General features: G+C 39.1%; 1 protein-coding gene across 21 annotated transcripts in view; it reads left to right on the plus strand.

Annotated features, from left to right (window-relative positions):
- C2CD5 (C2 calcium dependent domain containing 5) overlaps positions 1-10,976 on the plus strand; it is a 67,365-nt gene extending 56,389 nt beyond the window's left edge. For 18 of the 21 annotated variants that reach the window (XM_064654455.1, XM_064654457.1, XM_064654458.1 and 15 more), the window contains 7 exons: positions 177-264; positions 1,298-1,384; positions 3,155-3,205; positions 4,213-4,314; positions 5,153-5,343; positions 8,473-8,619; positions 9,295-10,976. In XM_064654455.1, the coding sequence (XP_064510525.1) occupies positions 177-264; positions 1,298-1,384; positions 3,155-3,205; positions 4,213-4,314; positions 5,153-5,343; positions 8,473-8,619; positions 9,295-9,426 (798 nt within the window). In that variant the 3' untranslated portion in view covers positions 9,427-10,976. The other 3 variants (XM_064654462.1, XM_064654475.1, XM_064654474.1) reach the window with 2 other exon arrangements.
- Positions 10,977-14,812: the final 3,836 nt, after the last annotated feature.

The raw sequence follows: 14,812 nt of genomic DNA on the forward strand, positions 1-14,812 counted from the left end.
AGACCTTACTATTACCTTTTAGGCTCTGCTGTTGAGGGTTTTAATGGGTATGCTCAGATGATTTTTTTTTTCCCCCCCATATTCTGTTTCTGTGCAAAAAGCTGCTTGTTTTCAAAATTATTTTTGCAGATTGCACAAGATATTAAGTTACCTAATAAGCTATTTTTGATTTGCAGATTGCAGTCACAGCTGTTGCAATTACATATGACAAAAACCAAGCGTTACAAACCAACAAAGCCCCTACAGAAAAGTCACAACAAAGAGGTAAATATTGTGAGGCATATAAAGAAAAGAGATAGTATTTTTCTTTCTTTTTTTTTCCCCCAGTACTTAATGAGTCTGCATTTTAATTTCAGTTATTACATATAAATAGTTTTACAGAGAGGTTCTTTCAAAACATAGAGGTTTTTTAGAGTTCATGTACATACCTCCAGCAGGATGACTTACTTATCAACTATTAGGTATTTGCTTTACTTACAGTAACACAAAGATAAAATTTGGTATTTCCTTATTCCATCTACCATATTTCTTGGATTATTTTTAACTAAAGAATCAGTGTAACAGATGATGACATTTCCATTGTATTTTGAAACGTGGTGTAAGTCATCAGAGAATATTTGTTCTTATAGGCACCAAATTTTGCCCTTACTTCAAGAAAGTAGAAAATAAATTATTCATAATACTTAAAGAAAAAAACCTTCTGAAAACCCTTAAGCAGGTCAGTAATGGTTTTGGAGATCAGTGAAGCATATGGAATATGGAGGGAGTAGAAGAGACTACTATAATCTGCATATGTCCTCTTGCTAATGAAGCACCATCTTATGCTAGAAATGTATATATGCAATCTGGAAATGGGAATTCAGACAAAATTTTAAAGATGCTAGATTCTGAGGAATGGAATTAGGTAGTGGACAGAGCCATATGCTTCTAAAACATTAGTTATAACTGACTTCTTCAGCATATTGTTTTCTTTCATGTGAAATAAATCCAAATGTTAATTTTTACTGTAACGTTTAGCTGACATATATCCAACTGCAGAATCAAAACTAAAATGCATGAATTGACTTGATATTTATTCCTAAAAATACTAAATCAGATCCTGTTCAGTGGAACACAGATTCTGTTCAGTTTTGCAGCTGGATTTATTGTCAGACACCTAACTGTCCCTACAGAACTATTTGCATATGCTGAAAAAATCTGTTCCAGTCAGACCTGACTAAATTGATTCTGCTAATTATTACTTGCAAATCTTATTTTGGGGGTTAATTATCAATTGGGAATATTTTCATTGTTGAAGCATCTACAGATAATGAAGAACAGCTGCAATTTCCATTGGAACTTTGCTCTGATCCGCTTGCTTCTCAACCATTCTCTCCAGCTAAAGGTCAGTTAAGTGGAGGAATGTTAAACTATTGTTTTTAATTGATTTTTGGGTTCTGATCTTTCATGGTTGCTATGGCTTTAAAATATCTGTACTTTCACATGCTTTAAATATTCTTTGCTACTTAAGCATAATGGGTATATTTACTTTTGAAGAAAAATTTTTGTCTTCAATTTTGTCAATTTGGATGGGTTGGCTAATAATTCTATTGGGTTTTTTATAGATTTCCTGTAGCAGTTCTATCTTTCCACTTAGAATATTGAAAATGCTACAAACCACTGGGTGTTTGCTGTCATTTGACTTAGTTATAAATTACCTAATAATTAGGCTTGCTGCATACTGCTTTGCTTCTGTAAATGGCCCATGGAAAGTACATCTGTCTTCTCTGCCTCAGATAATTAATCTGATTGTTTTCATGGTGGGGAATACTTTATTTAGCAAGTACTGGTTGCATGCTGATTTTTTTTTTTTAAGTGAAAGGAGCCTAAACTTGTATAGTTAATAATTTGTACAGTGCAGCACACTTCAGCTGTTAAACAGCTGCTTTGTTTTACCTGAGATAGAGCAGCATTTCAAGAATGGTTGTCACAGTTTTTTTACAACTGCATGAAAAATCAGGTGGTCATTCACTGAAATCAGCCATATTTACTTCCTTCTCCACTGTTGGATTATCTACTCACCAAAATAGCTCCTGAAAGGAAATTTAGTATCTGTGAATTACTGTAAATCTTTTTTTACTAAGATGTTCAAGAGCTCCTTTTCTTTGCCCATTACATCAGTTGTATAAAGAAAGGTACCTGTACATTTACATGTACTTTCAGAGGTCACATTAATTTCAGCAATAATATTCTCGTTGCTTTGCAATTTTTTAAGGCATTTGCATGGGCTTAGCTTTTAATTGGTCACATTGTGATACTGTTGACCTTTTATTTTCAAAAAGAGGAGCTATCCAGAAATATCCAGACACTGGAGAGTATCTGTCCCTGTTAGTGAACTGTGTTACCTGTGTACTGGGCACTGACCAGTGGAGGGCAGCCTGTTTCCATGTATCCCTTTTCCTGATGTTCTTCACATTCCATATCGTGCTGTACACAGCCTTAGAGCTTTTCAGCTGGATAACTATTCCATCTGTCATTTCTTCACATCTAGAGTCAAGCTTTCATTATAGTTACATTTACTTAGCAGCTTATTTAATATATTGCTACTTTTCTGTGGGATTGTTATTTTAGAAATATTTGTGTACAACCTTATACAATAATGAATTTTAATAAATAATCATATTAAAATTACAAGATAGATGTGGTAAAGTTAATTGTTTATAGTAATTCTGTCCCTATCAAAGCACATAGGATACTATATAGACGGGGTGGTTTTTTATTTTGTACTGTAATTTTTTTTATAAGAATCATAGAATTGTTTGGGTTGGAAGGGACCTTAAGGCTCATCCAGTTCCAACCCCTTGCCATGGGCAGGAACACCTTTCACTAGACCAGGTTGCTCAGAGCCTCATCTAACCTGGGCTTGAACACTTCCAGGGATAGGGCATCCACAACTTCTCTGGGCAACCTGTGCCAGTGTCTCACTGCTCTCACAGGAAAGATTTTTTCCTAATATCTAATCTAAACCTACTCTATTCCAGTTTGAAGCCATTTGCCCTTGTCCTGTCCTTGCATGCCCTTGTAAATAGTCTCTGTCTTTCTTGAAAGCTGCTGTCCTGTACTGTGTGACTCTGCTTAATATATTCTCTGAACAGACTTAATTTTGTCTTATTAGAAACCTTGGAGGGTGCAAGCTCCCACACAGGTATTCCTGCTGCTCAGAGAGGTGAGTTTACTTTATTTAGCTGTATGCCAGCACGGAAAGAGCATTCTTGGGATATTGGTATACTCTTTTTGGATGTGTCTTAATCCAGGAAGCGTTTACTAGTTAACTGAGAATGCATGCTCTGGTGTGGCTTAATGATATCGTAATATTTTGATGTGTTTTTTAATGACAAAAGTCAGATTTGTTAATAATAAGTGTCCTTCTGTCAGATATATTGAATACCACTTTATCTGACAGAAAATGATTTCCCTGAAAGAGCTGTTTTGCTTGTCTTAATTTGAAGTTAGCATGTGTTCTTTCCGTTTCTTCAGGGTAATGAAGAAACGGTGTTTGCAAACCCTTTTTTTTTTTTTAAAGATATCCAAACACTCCTGCAACTAATACCAAAAAGTCATAGCAGAAACAACTCTTACTTCTTATTGTAATGATAATGGGAGGGGATGTTGGAGGGAGGATGTTGGGGCAAGAAGATAGCGTTTTGTAAGAATTCATTTGTGTTTAAAACTGAGGTGTTGTTTCAGCTTGTGACTCTTATCCTCATCACCAAAGCTTTTTTTTTCAGTCTGTAGGTTAGTTATTGATAAAGACAGTTGGGAAGTTTAAATTATGACCAGCAGCTCTTTGTGAGGAAAAGAACAGCAATGAAAATTGAAATTAAAAAAGGCTTAAAATAAAGTTAAAGAAGCCAGAACTTAATACCTAAACTGAGATTAAAAAAAACCCTAATCTAGCATAAGTCGTTAATGACTGTATTTGCATGTTTTTGCAGTGATGAAGTCCCAGTCAGGCAGTTGGTTCAGAGCTGGGACATCACCAGAAATCGGTATACTGGTTTGGACAAGTCCAAACCTTTACTGTAACTTTTCCTTTAAACAGACCTGGAAAGGGATGGTTGTTCTCTCTCAGTAATTGCTTCCTCAAAAGGAGCATTGAGATGAGCAAGAGACATCATCCATATTTTTTTTCTGTTTTTTTTTTTTCTTTTGTTTTTCTGTCTGTGTTTTCAGCAACGTCAGTTGATTACAGTTCCTTTGCAGACAGATGCAACAACTGGATAGAGCTCATTAAACTGAAAGCTCAGACCATAAGGCGCGGATCAATTAAGACAAGTAGGCGGCTGTTTCTACCACGTTATGATAATCTGAGACATATCTCTGATTTCCCAGTGGTGACTAGTGGAGTTCCCTGCCCAGCAGTAGCATTGCAGATCGCGTGTAGAATGAATTCTGAGTGTGAAAACTGCCGACATTGTTGACGTCTCTGTAAGCTCCCGTAGGGTTTATGAACCAGTAGCATAAAAAGCCAAATGTAGCATTTCTGTTCACTTAGTAAAAATTAGCTCTCGATAAATGTGTACGCCTACTAATTGTATAACATACACTGCATGGATGTAGGTGTATGTATGATCTTGGAAAATTTGGGGTGAGAAACAGGAAGCAATCACCAAGGGGACAGTCAAGGCAATGGTCACTAAATTAGCAAGTGGTGAGTTGTTTTTTAGTAGTTCTTTGGCCACAGGTCTGACTATCTTGCTTAAATTAGCAGAGATTAATACCTGTTTTAATGGAAAATGCTGCACTGGGGAAACACAACAACTTTCACACTTCCTGTAATTTGTTCCTCCAGCAGAATACGTATTTCAAAATGTTGGCACTTTTTTCTTTACCTTCACTTTATAACTGATTGTTGTACGTGCAGCTGCTCGCCTCAATGTTTTCCTTTGCAGGAATGCCACTCTCCCAAATAAATGCCATTTCAGCTTTTTGTCTCCTTTTGCATGCTTTGCATGATGATTTTCCTTTCTCACGTGGTATGGCTGAGCATCACAGGCAGCTGAATGTTGTCACCAAGCTATTTGGAAACCATAAAGAAGAGTTTTTTGTGTTTTGGGCAACGGTGGTCGATCCTGATAGTTACTTTCTCCTGTTTTTTTCCCCATCTTTTCAGCTGCTTCACTTGATAAAGCAAGTCCACTGGCTGAGGGATACTTACGGCACCGTTCTGTTCCGTCGTGCACCAATTCCACCGTCTCAGTTGTTAAGATGACACCTCTTTCTTTTCTACCTGGGGCTAAAATAACCAAATACCTTGGGATAATCAACATGTTTTTTATACGAGAAACCACTTCTTTGCGTGAGGTGAGCTGTGTGCCCAGGGATTAGCATTTTTTTGTTAATTGTAATAATCAAAGTGAAGAGTTTTGAGTTGGAGTATGGCACAACCAGGGAGCAGGATTTGTGTCACTTGAGGGCACGTGCTGAGTGGGGAGTAAGTTCCATTGCACTGTTCTTGTTGGAGAACACCCAGAGCTGCTTCATGTTTGGCAACGTTAGGAAAGGGTTACTTAACCATTGCCATTGCTGTTCAGTTGGATATAATACTAAACCAATGAGTTCCTAGGCAGAACTGTATGGAAAAAATGGATCTTTTGACCAAAGTGATAGTTGGGATCATTTGAACCCAAACCAGAGATTAAGTTAAAATGCTAAAAGAAATAAATTCATAGAATCACAGAATGGCCTGGGTTGGAAGGGACCTTAAAGATCATCTAGTTCCAAACCCCTACCACCAGACCAAATCATCCATTCTTCTCTCTTTTAGCAAGCTCAATAACTTTCACAGCGTATTTGGATTTTAAAATTCTTTGGTTAACACAAGGTTACTCATGTTGTAGGTAACTGTTTTGCTGATTTTTACCATTGCATTCCATGCATTCTCTGTAAAAAACCTCTGTGTGATGAATGTCAAAAAGTATGCCATGGAGTCTATAACCACACAACCAGGTTACAGGTGTAGCCAGTGATACTCAAACAGTGATCTCCAGTCTGGGTCTGGAAAACAAATAATCCTCTGAGGATGCCAAAATGCAGGCCATGTTCCTTATCATTTTCATGTCCTTTGGGGGAAGTAGCTGCATCTTTCTGCTTTTGGCCACAAGTACCTCTTGCCTGGTTTGTCAGTGCTGAAGGGGGTGCTGTTTCTTAATGATTACACATGGATAAAATCAGAGAGCAGATGTTAATAAAGCTGATCAGCCTTCATGAGAAGGAGCTGTGAGCTCTCTAGAGAAATATTGGTCAGACAAACTTTTGTTTGGATTTTGCAAGTTACGGCCCCTTTTAACTTGGGAAATGTATGTGTGAAAAGGACAGTATTTTCAAAAGGTTGTATGGTCAGAGCAGGGAAATGGTTATGTGACATTTCTATATGAAGTGCAGCTTCTGTAGATACAAGTTCAGTAGCTGATAAGCAGCTTTGGTAACTGTGATACCAGATCCCAACACAGATGGGTTGCTCAAGAATTTGATTCAGCTCCTCCATGAAGTTGGGACAGTTGTAAAGTCTCTGGGATACTGTCAGTGTGCTGTTTCCAGCACCCAGGGCAGCTCATTTAAATTGCTTCAGCTACACAGGCTGTGGTACAAACTATTTGTAACACTGGTTGCACAGTATTGCCCCGAGGCTGTAACAGAGTCAGAACAGAGCACTTGTTATATCCAACTCCAGCAATGTGTTTCAGGTTCCACAGGAAAGTAATTAGCAGCATTTCTGTTGTTATTGCTTACAGAATATTGAGGCCCTGTGAATGCTTTCATAGGCTGAAATGTGTACCAGAATAAAAAATTAATAATAATTTAAAGTCTGATTGATCCAATAATTTTAGATTTTGCTGTTTACAGGTGGGTATTTTTAATCTTTTTGTTACTTGCTGTCATTAAACTTTGTATTAGGCTTATAATGTATTTTTTTCCCTATCGGTCGCTCTGTTAAAAAATTAGAAAAAATCCAAATTTCATGAGAACGATAAACTTGCATTGAATTTTGATTTTTGTCTGCAGTTGACTTCATTCCTGCTTTATGCTAGGATTGATAAAGTTATAAATTGCCCTTTTGTTTATAAATGTTCATCCAGGATATGTTTTTTTAATGTCTTTATGAATCTGTTCAAGGTAGATTATACTTCTTCCAGTAGATATGAGTACAGCCCATATAAGTTCAGCTTAGTTCAATCTCCTCTTCTGCCTGCCTCTTTCATTTTCACCAGTGACACACACACACACATGTGGGAAGTCTTGGTGGTCTTGCCTTTCATTTTGAAATTTTACAGATATTTTGAACCAATAGTGAACTCTGTTTGATCAGTTCATTTTCATAGTTTTTTTCTGTGGATTTTTATTTTTTTGGTTGGTTGCCTGGTTGGTGTATGTTTTTCCTCACTGTGTAGTTGTTCACATTCTTTCATAAGGGTTATCTAGGAAAGTCCATACTTTGTTGTTTTCCTTCTCCTTTCACATCATTTTAAATTATTCAACTTGGCACCAAAGAAGTAAAAATTCCCCACAAGCACCATCAAGTCAAAAAAATTAATGAAATGGGATGGCTAGAAGTTCCTTTGGGCTTCAAGGAGGAAAATAAAATAAATAAATAGCTTGAATAGCTCAAGTCTCTGCTCTGTCCCTTGCTTACTTTTTATTTTGAAGGATCATTTCTTTACTGAGTGTTGAGAACTAATGACAGTCATTAACATACATGAAGTTGGAGTGATCAGAGGTAATGGCCACTCCTTACTGGTAATTTCCAGTAAGTCTAAATCTTTTTAATCCTCAGTATGAATTATTCTTTATTTGATTTCCAGTTATCAAAAAAAAAAAAAAGGGCAGTATCCTTCCTGATGAAAGAATAAAGTTGTTATTGAACTGTCATTGGAATGTTAAATGTTCCTGCAGAGGTGTAGGAATGTCTGAAAAGCATGGGTATATGTAATATACCGACTGCAGAGAATGAGTCACAAATGAATAACCTACTTGTCACACTTTTCCTCAGACAGTAAGTTCATAGAATCACAGAATGGTTTGGATTTGGTTGGATACTAAAGATCATCTAGTTTCAACCCCCTGGCATGGGCAGGGAGACCTTCCACTAGACCAGGTTTCTCAAAGCCACATCCAACCAGGGATGGGGCACCCACACCTTCTCTGGGATGAATTTCTTCCTAATATCTAATCTACTCTTTGTCAGAGTGTGAAGCTATTCCCCCTTGTCCTGTCACTCCAGGCTCTTTTAAATAGTCTTTCTCCATCTGATCTTTAACTGTGACCAGCTAAACAGTGAATAGCTTTTAACTTCTCTGCAATACACCATTTAGGATGCACTAATAGAAATATTCACCATTTAGAAATATTCAGCTTATAAATATTTAAGAAAAGTATTCAGCATCTTGTATCTAGACCTAACATAACATGTAATGTATTTTTTTTCCATTTTAGGAGGGTGGTGTCAGTGGTTTTCTCCATGCTTTTATTGCTGAAGTGTTTGCGATGGTGAGAGCTCACGTTGCAGCTCTAGGGGGGAATGCAGTTGTCTCCTACATAATGAAGCAGTGTGTTTTCATGGAGAATCCAAACAAAAATCAGGTAAATTATGATGTGAAGTAACAGTGCTGTTGTGATTAGTATGATACAAATACACATTTGATGTATTTAAAAATCAGCAGCTCTGGAGAGCTGTGTCTGCATAACACTTCTGGATATCTTGCGATAATGTTTGAAGAAGCCAAGAGACTTCTCGAACACCTGCCTTAACACAAAATTAGGAATATGGGTAAAAATACTGAGTTTACTAGAATGAAGTAAATTGCAGGAAATTGTTGCACAGTAGTGCTGAACTTACTTAGTTTTCCTGATGTTGCAGTGCAGGATTTTCATCCAAACTCCCTGTAAAAATACCTGGAGTTGCTGATATAAAATGCTTCATTTTGTGCATAAAGGGACAAAGCCTTATTAGTAACGACTAACAATTGAATACAGTTGTTTTGGCAAATGGAATATGTTCAAAACAGTAGTAAAAGCAAGTACAGCTACCCAGATATTTCATTTGTGGTGTCTTACAAGACTCCGTCTGCGTGTTTGGTAGCACACAAGTGAGTGAATATAAAAGAAAACATGGCACAGATTGCTTCACTAATGAATTCTAATGATTTGTCTTTCTCCTGATCCCCATTGACTTTTCTGTGTATTTATATCTAGCAGATATAAGTAAACATAAAATAGTTTAATAGTTTGGTAACTGAGTATTGTCTTTTTTCCCAGGCTCAGTGTTTAATAAATGTCAGTGGCGACGCCGTCATATTTGTCCGTGAGTCTGAGCTGGAAATGTTACCAGCACAGCCTTCTACGGCTGTTCCTCAGCCCACAAGTTCTGCAGGAGATGTCACAACATGAAGACAGAAAAAGTGGAATAGTCTCTGCCAAATATGAAGATTATTTAAAGTGTGGGAATGTTTAGGTTTGCATCTTCAAAATCAGTCTCTGTAACATTCATAGCCAAAATCCAAGACAATCACTTTTTTTTTTTTTTTTGTGGTTTAACTTTATCTAAGAGTCAGGGCAGGGTACTGGCAGGTGTGCACTGGTTCCTTTGTTACAATTCCAGGCTGCAGTGAAATCTAGGGAGCAGGTGAAACACTGATAGGAGAGTGTGGATTAGAATAGCAGGCATCACATGGAACTGTGGAATTAAGCAAAAATTCTGTTGTATTTTTGAGCTGTTCAACAGAACCACAGTAAGTTGTAATTCAGAACCACTTCTGAAGTTGGGTGTCATATGAGCTGACTTTCAGGTCAAGGTGGGAAGGAGGTGATTGTGTTAGCAGCCTTTGTCCAAGGACCAAGAGATTTGTACCCAGGCCAAGAAAATGCAGGCTGGAGCCTGAATTTCCCTCAGACTGTAGAATGTGAAGAGGACAAAGCAGCACCAAAAAGTCACAGTTTAAATTTCTGCACACTAAAACTATTTTTTCTTTTTTCCTTTGTTTTTCTTTTTTTCTTTGTTTTTCCTTTTTTTTAATGTTGGGGTTTTTTGTTTTGTTTTATTCCTATGGACTGTTTGTGAACTGCTGGCTTATTATTTTTATAATCGTTACTATACAGCAGATGTTTCGGGTGGGTATTTGAGAGAGTTTTTTTGTTGTTTTTGGTTTGGTTTGTTTTTTTGCTTTTGTTTTGGTTTTGTTTGTTTGGGGTTTTTGTTTGTTTGTTGTTTGTTTGGGGGTTTTGGTTTTGTTTGTTTGTTTTTTGTTCTTTGTTTTTAAAAAGCTGCTAGACCACAGTGCAGTGTTCCTGGGCATGCCTATCAAGGGGGAGAAAAAAAAAGAACAAAAAGTTCCAAAGTGTGTTTGGTACTATTAAATGATGTTCACTTCAATATTGACAAAACAAGTCTTTCTGTTATTTAAGGTTTTGTGGAAGAATTGTCCTGAGGTTCATTTTCTTAAGGCATGAATGATCTCTTACAAGGATGACATAAACTGTCCCCCAAAAGTCAGTTGTGCAGAGGTTATTCTGCAGCTTCCTTCCCATTAAACATGTGGGAAATGCCTGGCTGATTGGAGATTGATTTATGTCTGTGACACTGGTTTCTGCAGGTTGGTTTTGTGAAGGGGGTTTTGTTTGGGGTTTCCTGTTTGGTTTTGTTCCTTTCCAGTGGAAATGAAGGTACTGCAAAGAAAGGAAATTTGTCGTTTCCAGTAAATGTCTGAAAGGTGGTGATATTTTAATGTAACAAAAAAATGCAAACTTTGATTTGAAGATGCATTCTTACTTAATTCTGACAATATCGTACATGGAACTTGAACAAAGGTGTAAACTTGAATGTAAATATTCTGTTTAGTGTTGAAATTATACAATGGCATGATTATTTGTTAAAACTAATTATTTCATTGTAAATGAGCATGAAAATCATTCTTGCACAATAAATTTCTTTATAAAATTTATTGCCTTTTTATGTGTGTAATAGGTAAGTGTGTAATGATGTAATACCTACTAAAGATGTCCCACCCTGATTCTCCTCAGAGGAACATTTTTTGTATAGAATGTTACAATATCATTTGTATCCTGGGATGAAAATTGTATCCTTGGCTGCATCCAAAGCAGCGTGGGCACCAGATGAGGGGGGCATTCTGCCCCTCTGTTCTGGCACCTGCAGTGCTGCCTCCAGCTCTGGGGGGTCCCCAGCACAGGAAGGACATGGACCTGTTGGAGCAAGTCCAGAGGAGGCCACCAAGGTGGTCAGAGGGATGGAGAACCTCTCCTGTGAGGAAAGGCTGAGAGAGTTGGGATTGTTCAGCCTGGAAAAGAGAAGGCTTTGGAGTGACCTGATTGGGGCTTTCCAGTACCTGGAGGGAGTCCACAAGAGAGATGGAGAGAGACTATTTACAAGGGCCTGGAGTGAGAGGACAAGGGGGAATGGCTTCAAACTGAAAGATTTTGAGTAGGTTTAGATGAGATACTAGGAAAAAATTCCTTACTATGAGGCTGGTGAGGCACTGGAACAGGTTGCCCAAAGAAGTTGTGGCTGCCCCATCCCTGGAAGTGTTCAGGTTGGGTGGAGCTCTGAGCAGCATGGTCTAATGGAAGCTGTCCCTACCAATGGTGGGGACAACCCCCAACACCCACCCCAACAACCCCTGAACACCCTCCTCAACACCAGCCCCCCAACTGATGAACGTTGAGGTCCCTTAGAACCCCAACCATTCTAGGATCCTACAATTCTGATATTTTGGAAAATTAATTACCCTTTGTATTTGAAGTGTTTGAATTCGGTCCTTACCAGAACACGTCACTAATACACTTAATCAGCTTTCCAATTTCTGCAGCTGTTGCAACCAAAGCTGCCATGAATTAATTTGCCTGTGAACAGTTGCAGCTCTCTTGATTATTTTGCAAGGCAAGTCTTGTTCCCCTTTGAAGCTGATGGCAGAATATGAATAATTTCAAAAGGTCTTGGATCTGGCACAAGAAGTTGTTTTCAGCATAAGTATTCAGCATGAAATATTATCTGAAGTAGCACATTAAGGTAGCTGGTTTTGATTATTTTTCTTTTTTGTGGGGTGGTGGTTGCTTCTGTGGAAGCATTAATGTCATCTTTTCATTTCTAACTGTTTAAAGGTCACAGTTTCCTGTAGTGTGTTTCATTAGACATAGAGGAGGAGCTTTCTCATCTGGAAATTTTAATTCTTCTCTAATTATTTCTCCAGAAATCACAAACATGGGTTTTAACTGTTACTAATTGGGATTTGACTTTTCTTAAGTTTGTCCAGTTGGATAAGTGTAACCTTTAGAAATTTGTACAGTTAAATTGCATTGATTGTTATTTATATTTCTCTCCAGTGTAAAAAAAAAAGGGATAAGTGTGTGCAAGCACACTTTGTCAGGAATTTACTCTGGGAATAGCTGCATTGTCTGTCTCAAGCCAGGAGCTTTCTCATGCCCTCCTGCTGGGAGGGAAGGAGCAAGTGAGCAGCTGTGTGGTGCCTGGCTGCCTCCCAGGGTTGATCCACAGCATTGCTGCTTTCTCTTGACTTGAGGAGCCCAAACATCACAGGGTGGAGGGAAAGTAGCCCTGTTCCTATCTGCAGTCCTTGGAAGAACCGCCAAGTTTGGGTTTAAAACCTTCATTTCAATATTGTGAATAAACTGGGTGGTTTTGTTAGAATGAAGTGGTAGCATCTGATGTAAAAATCCACCTTCTCCAAGCACTGCTTTACTTGCAGCAGAAAAGCTGGGTCTATGTCAGGATTTCAGGGCGTGGAGAACTGTCCCATCCTCTGCAAAATAGTAGCAGAGTAGGGAAGAGCTTCTGCAGGTGATGCTGGTGCTGCTTGCTGATTCTTTCCACATCTTTCTCTAACCACCACTATTATAAGAGATGTGTAGTGCTTGCTAAGCTTGGAGGTGAACAGGAATAAACTTGAAGGGAGTTACTGGCTTCATGATGGCTGGCTCAGTGCTTTAGGAATGCATCTTCTGGAATAACATCCCACTTCCTTTTTTCTGTTAGAAGCTGGTTTTCAGAGCTGGTTGGAAAATTCTCATTTTGCATTATTTATCCATGTTATTCTCCAAGTTTGTGAATTCTGATGCACACATGTGAAAGGTGCAAAGTGGGAGCAAATCTCCTCTAGTGAATGGTGTGAGGTTGATTGTGACTCCCTTCTCCCCAGGTGGAATCAAAATTTTTTTTTTTCTTGGTGTTCAGTTGAAATCAGAATTTCCTAGGAGATGAATCCTGAGGCTCTGGTTCACTTTTGTCAGACTGGAAGGCAGCCCTGCACCTAGAGACTTACTGAGAGGTGGATACATGAAAAGAGAAGCAAGACAGATGCAGGGGATTACATACAGTTGCAAAGAGTGAGACATCAGTGACTGTGAAGTTTTTGGGAGAGTTTTCAGTTCCCTTTGAGTGTTCAGATAAGGGTAAGGACCGATGGAAGCTTTGATGATTGATCTGAGCAATAGAGTTTTCTTGGTGAGCACATTAGGAACAACTGTGCTGCTGCAGCATCCATGGATCTGTTGAGCCTTGGGCTGTGTGGCAAGAAGAGTTTTCTTGCTATGCAGAATGTGTAGTTTTGCTGGATGGGAGAAAGCTCAGCTTTGACTACTCTGCAATGCAGAAATGAAGCAAAAAAGGATGAAGTGACTTACTTGCCCTGTCTGCAGAAGAGTGCTGGGCCCTCGAGCACTAACAGGTCTTACAGTCTGTGCCTGGCCTCATCCCACCCTGCCCATGGCCCCATTTCAGCCCCTGGGGCCACCTGCCCCAGCGGTGCTGCAGCAGGGCTGGTCTCCAGCCCCCTCATCCCTGCCCTGCCTGGCCATGGACACTGCTGAACTGGGGCTGCCCCAGTGCCCCCACCTGCCCTGCCACCCTGGGGAGCCCCCATCGCTCCTGGGGGCCTGGGCAGCAGTGGGACACAGGGGTAAGAACTGGGTTTGACAAAATAGCTTAAATTTTGAATCATCATCCATTTTAAAACTGGCATAGCTTACATCAGTCGTGGTAAGTCTGACACGCCAAAGGTTTCCAGTGGCAGGAAGGGCTCTGACTTCCTGGGGCTCTCTTCCAGGCACAGGCTGGCTTTCTTCTCGGGTTTTTGAGAAGTCAGTTGTGTAAACTCTGCCTGGGATGAGAGCAAGCCAGGCTGCTGTTCCTCATTGTACAAACAACCCCACCAGGTACCACTTCTCACGGGTAACGCCTCCAGTGTTTCACAGAATTGGTTGGTGTCATTTCTCTGCTTCATGGTTGAAGTAACAGAGACAGAGAGGTGGGAAGGAACGTCCCAAGGCCATGCTGGGGACCAGTGGGAGAAGCCAGTCTTTCTCCAGGCATCAAAACGCTGTCCTTGAGAGCATGGTGTGACAAGTGACAATCAGCCAGACACAAATCTGCGTGCTGCTGGGTCTGCTGTCTTTGTACCCACGTCACGAGCACATCTGCACCAATGTAGCTGGAGTTAATGATCTTGGATAATAATTTACTGTGTGTATGGGCAATTTACTGTGTGTATGTGTCAATGGGCAACTTGCTAGGTGAAAGATGGAGTCTGAAGGATTTTTATTTAGTTTTTGGAAACAGGAGTAACATTTCAATTGATTTACACATTTTTAGTATGAACATGCACGCTAACGTTAAATGATATTCATTTATTTTTGTTGCAAAAGCATTTCCATTAATGTGTACAGATATTTCGATGTAAATTATAGGAAGGAGAGGCACTAGGGTGATATTCCAGTTTTGATTTCCTTTTCTTAAAATCAGATGTCT

This window comes from Pseudopipra pipra, chromosome 5, assembly GCF_036250125.1.
Source record: "Pseudopipra pipra isolate bDixPip1 chromosome 5, bDixPip1.hap1, whole genome shotgun sequence".
NCBI lineage: Eukaryota > Metazoa > Chordata > Aves > Passeriformes > Pipridae > Pseudopipra > Pseudopipra pipra.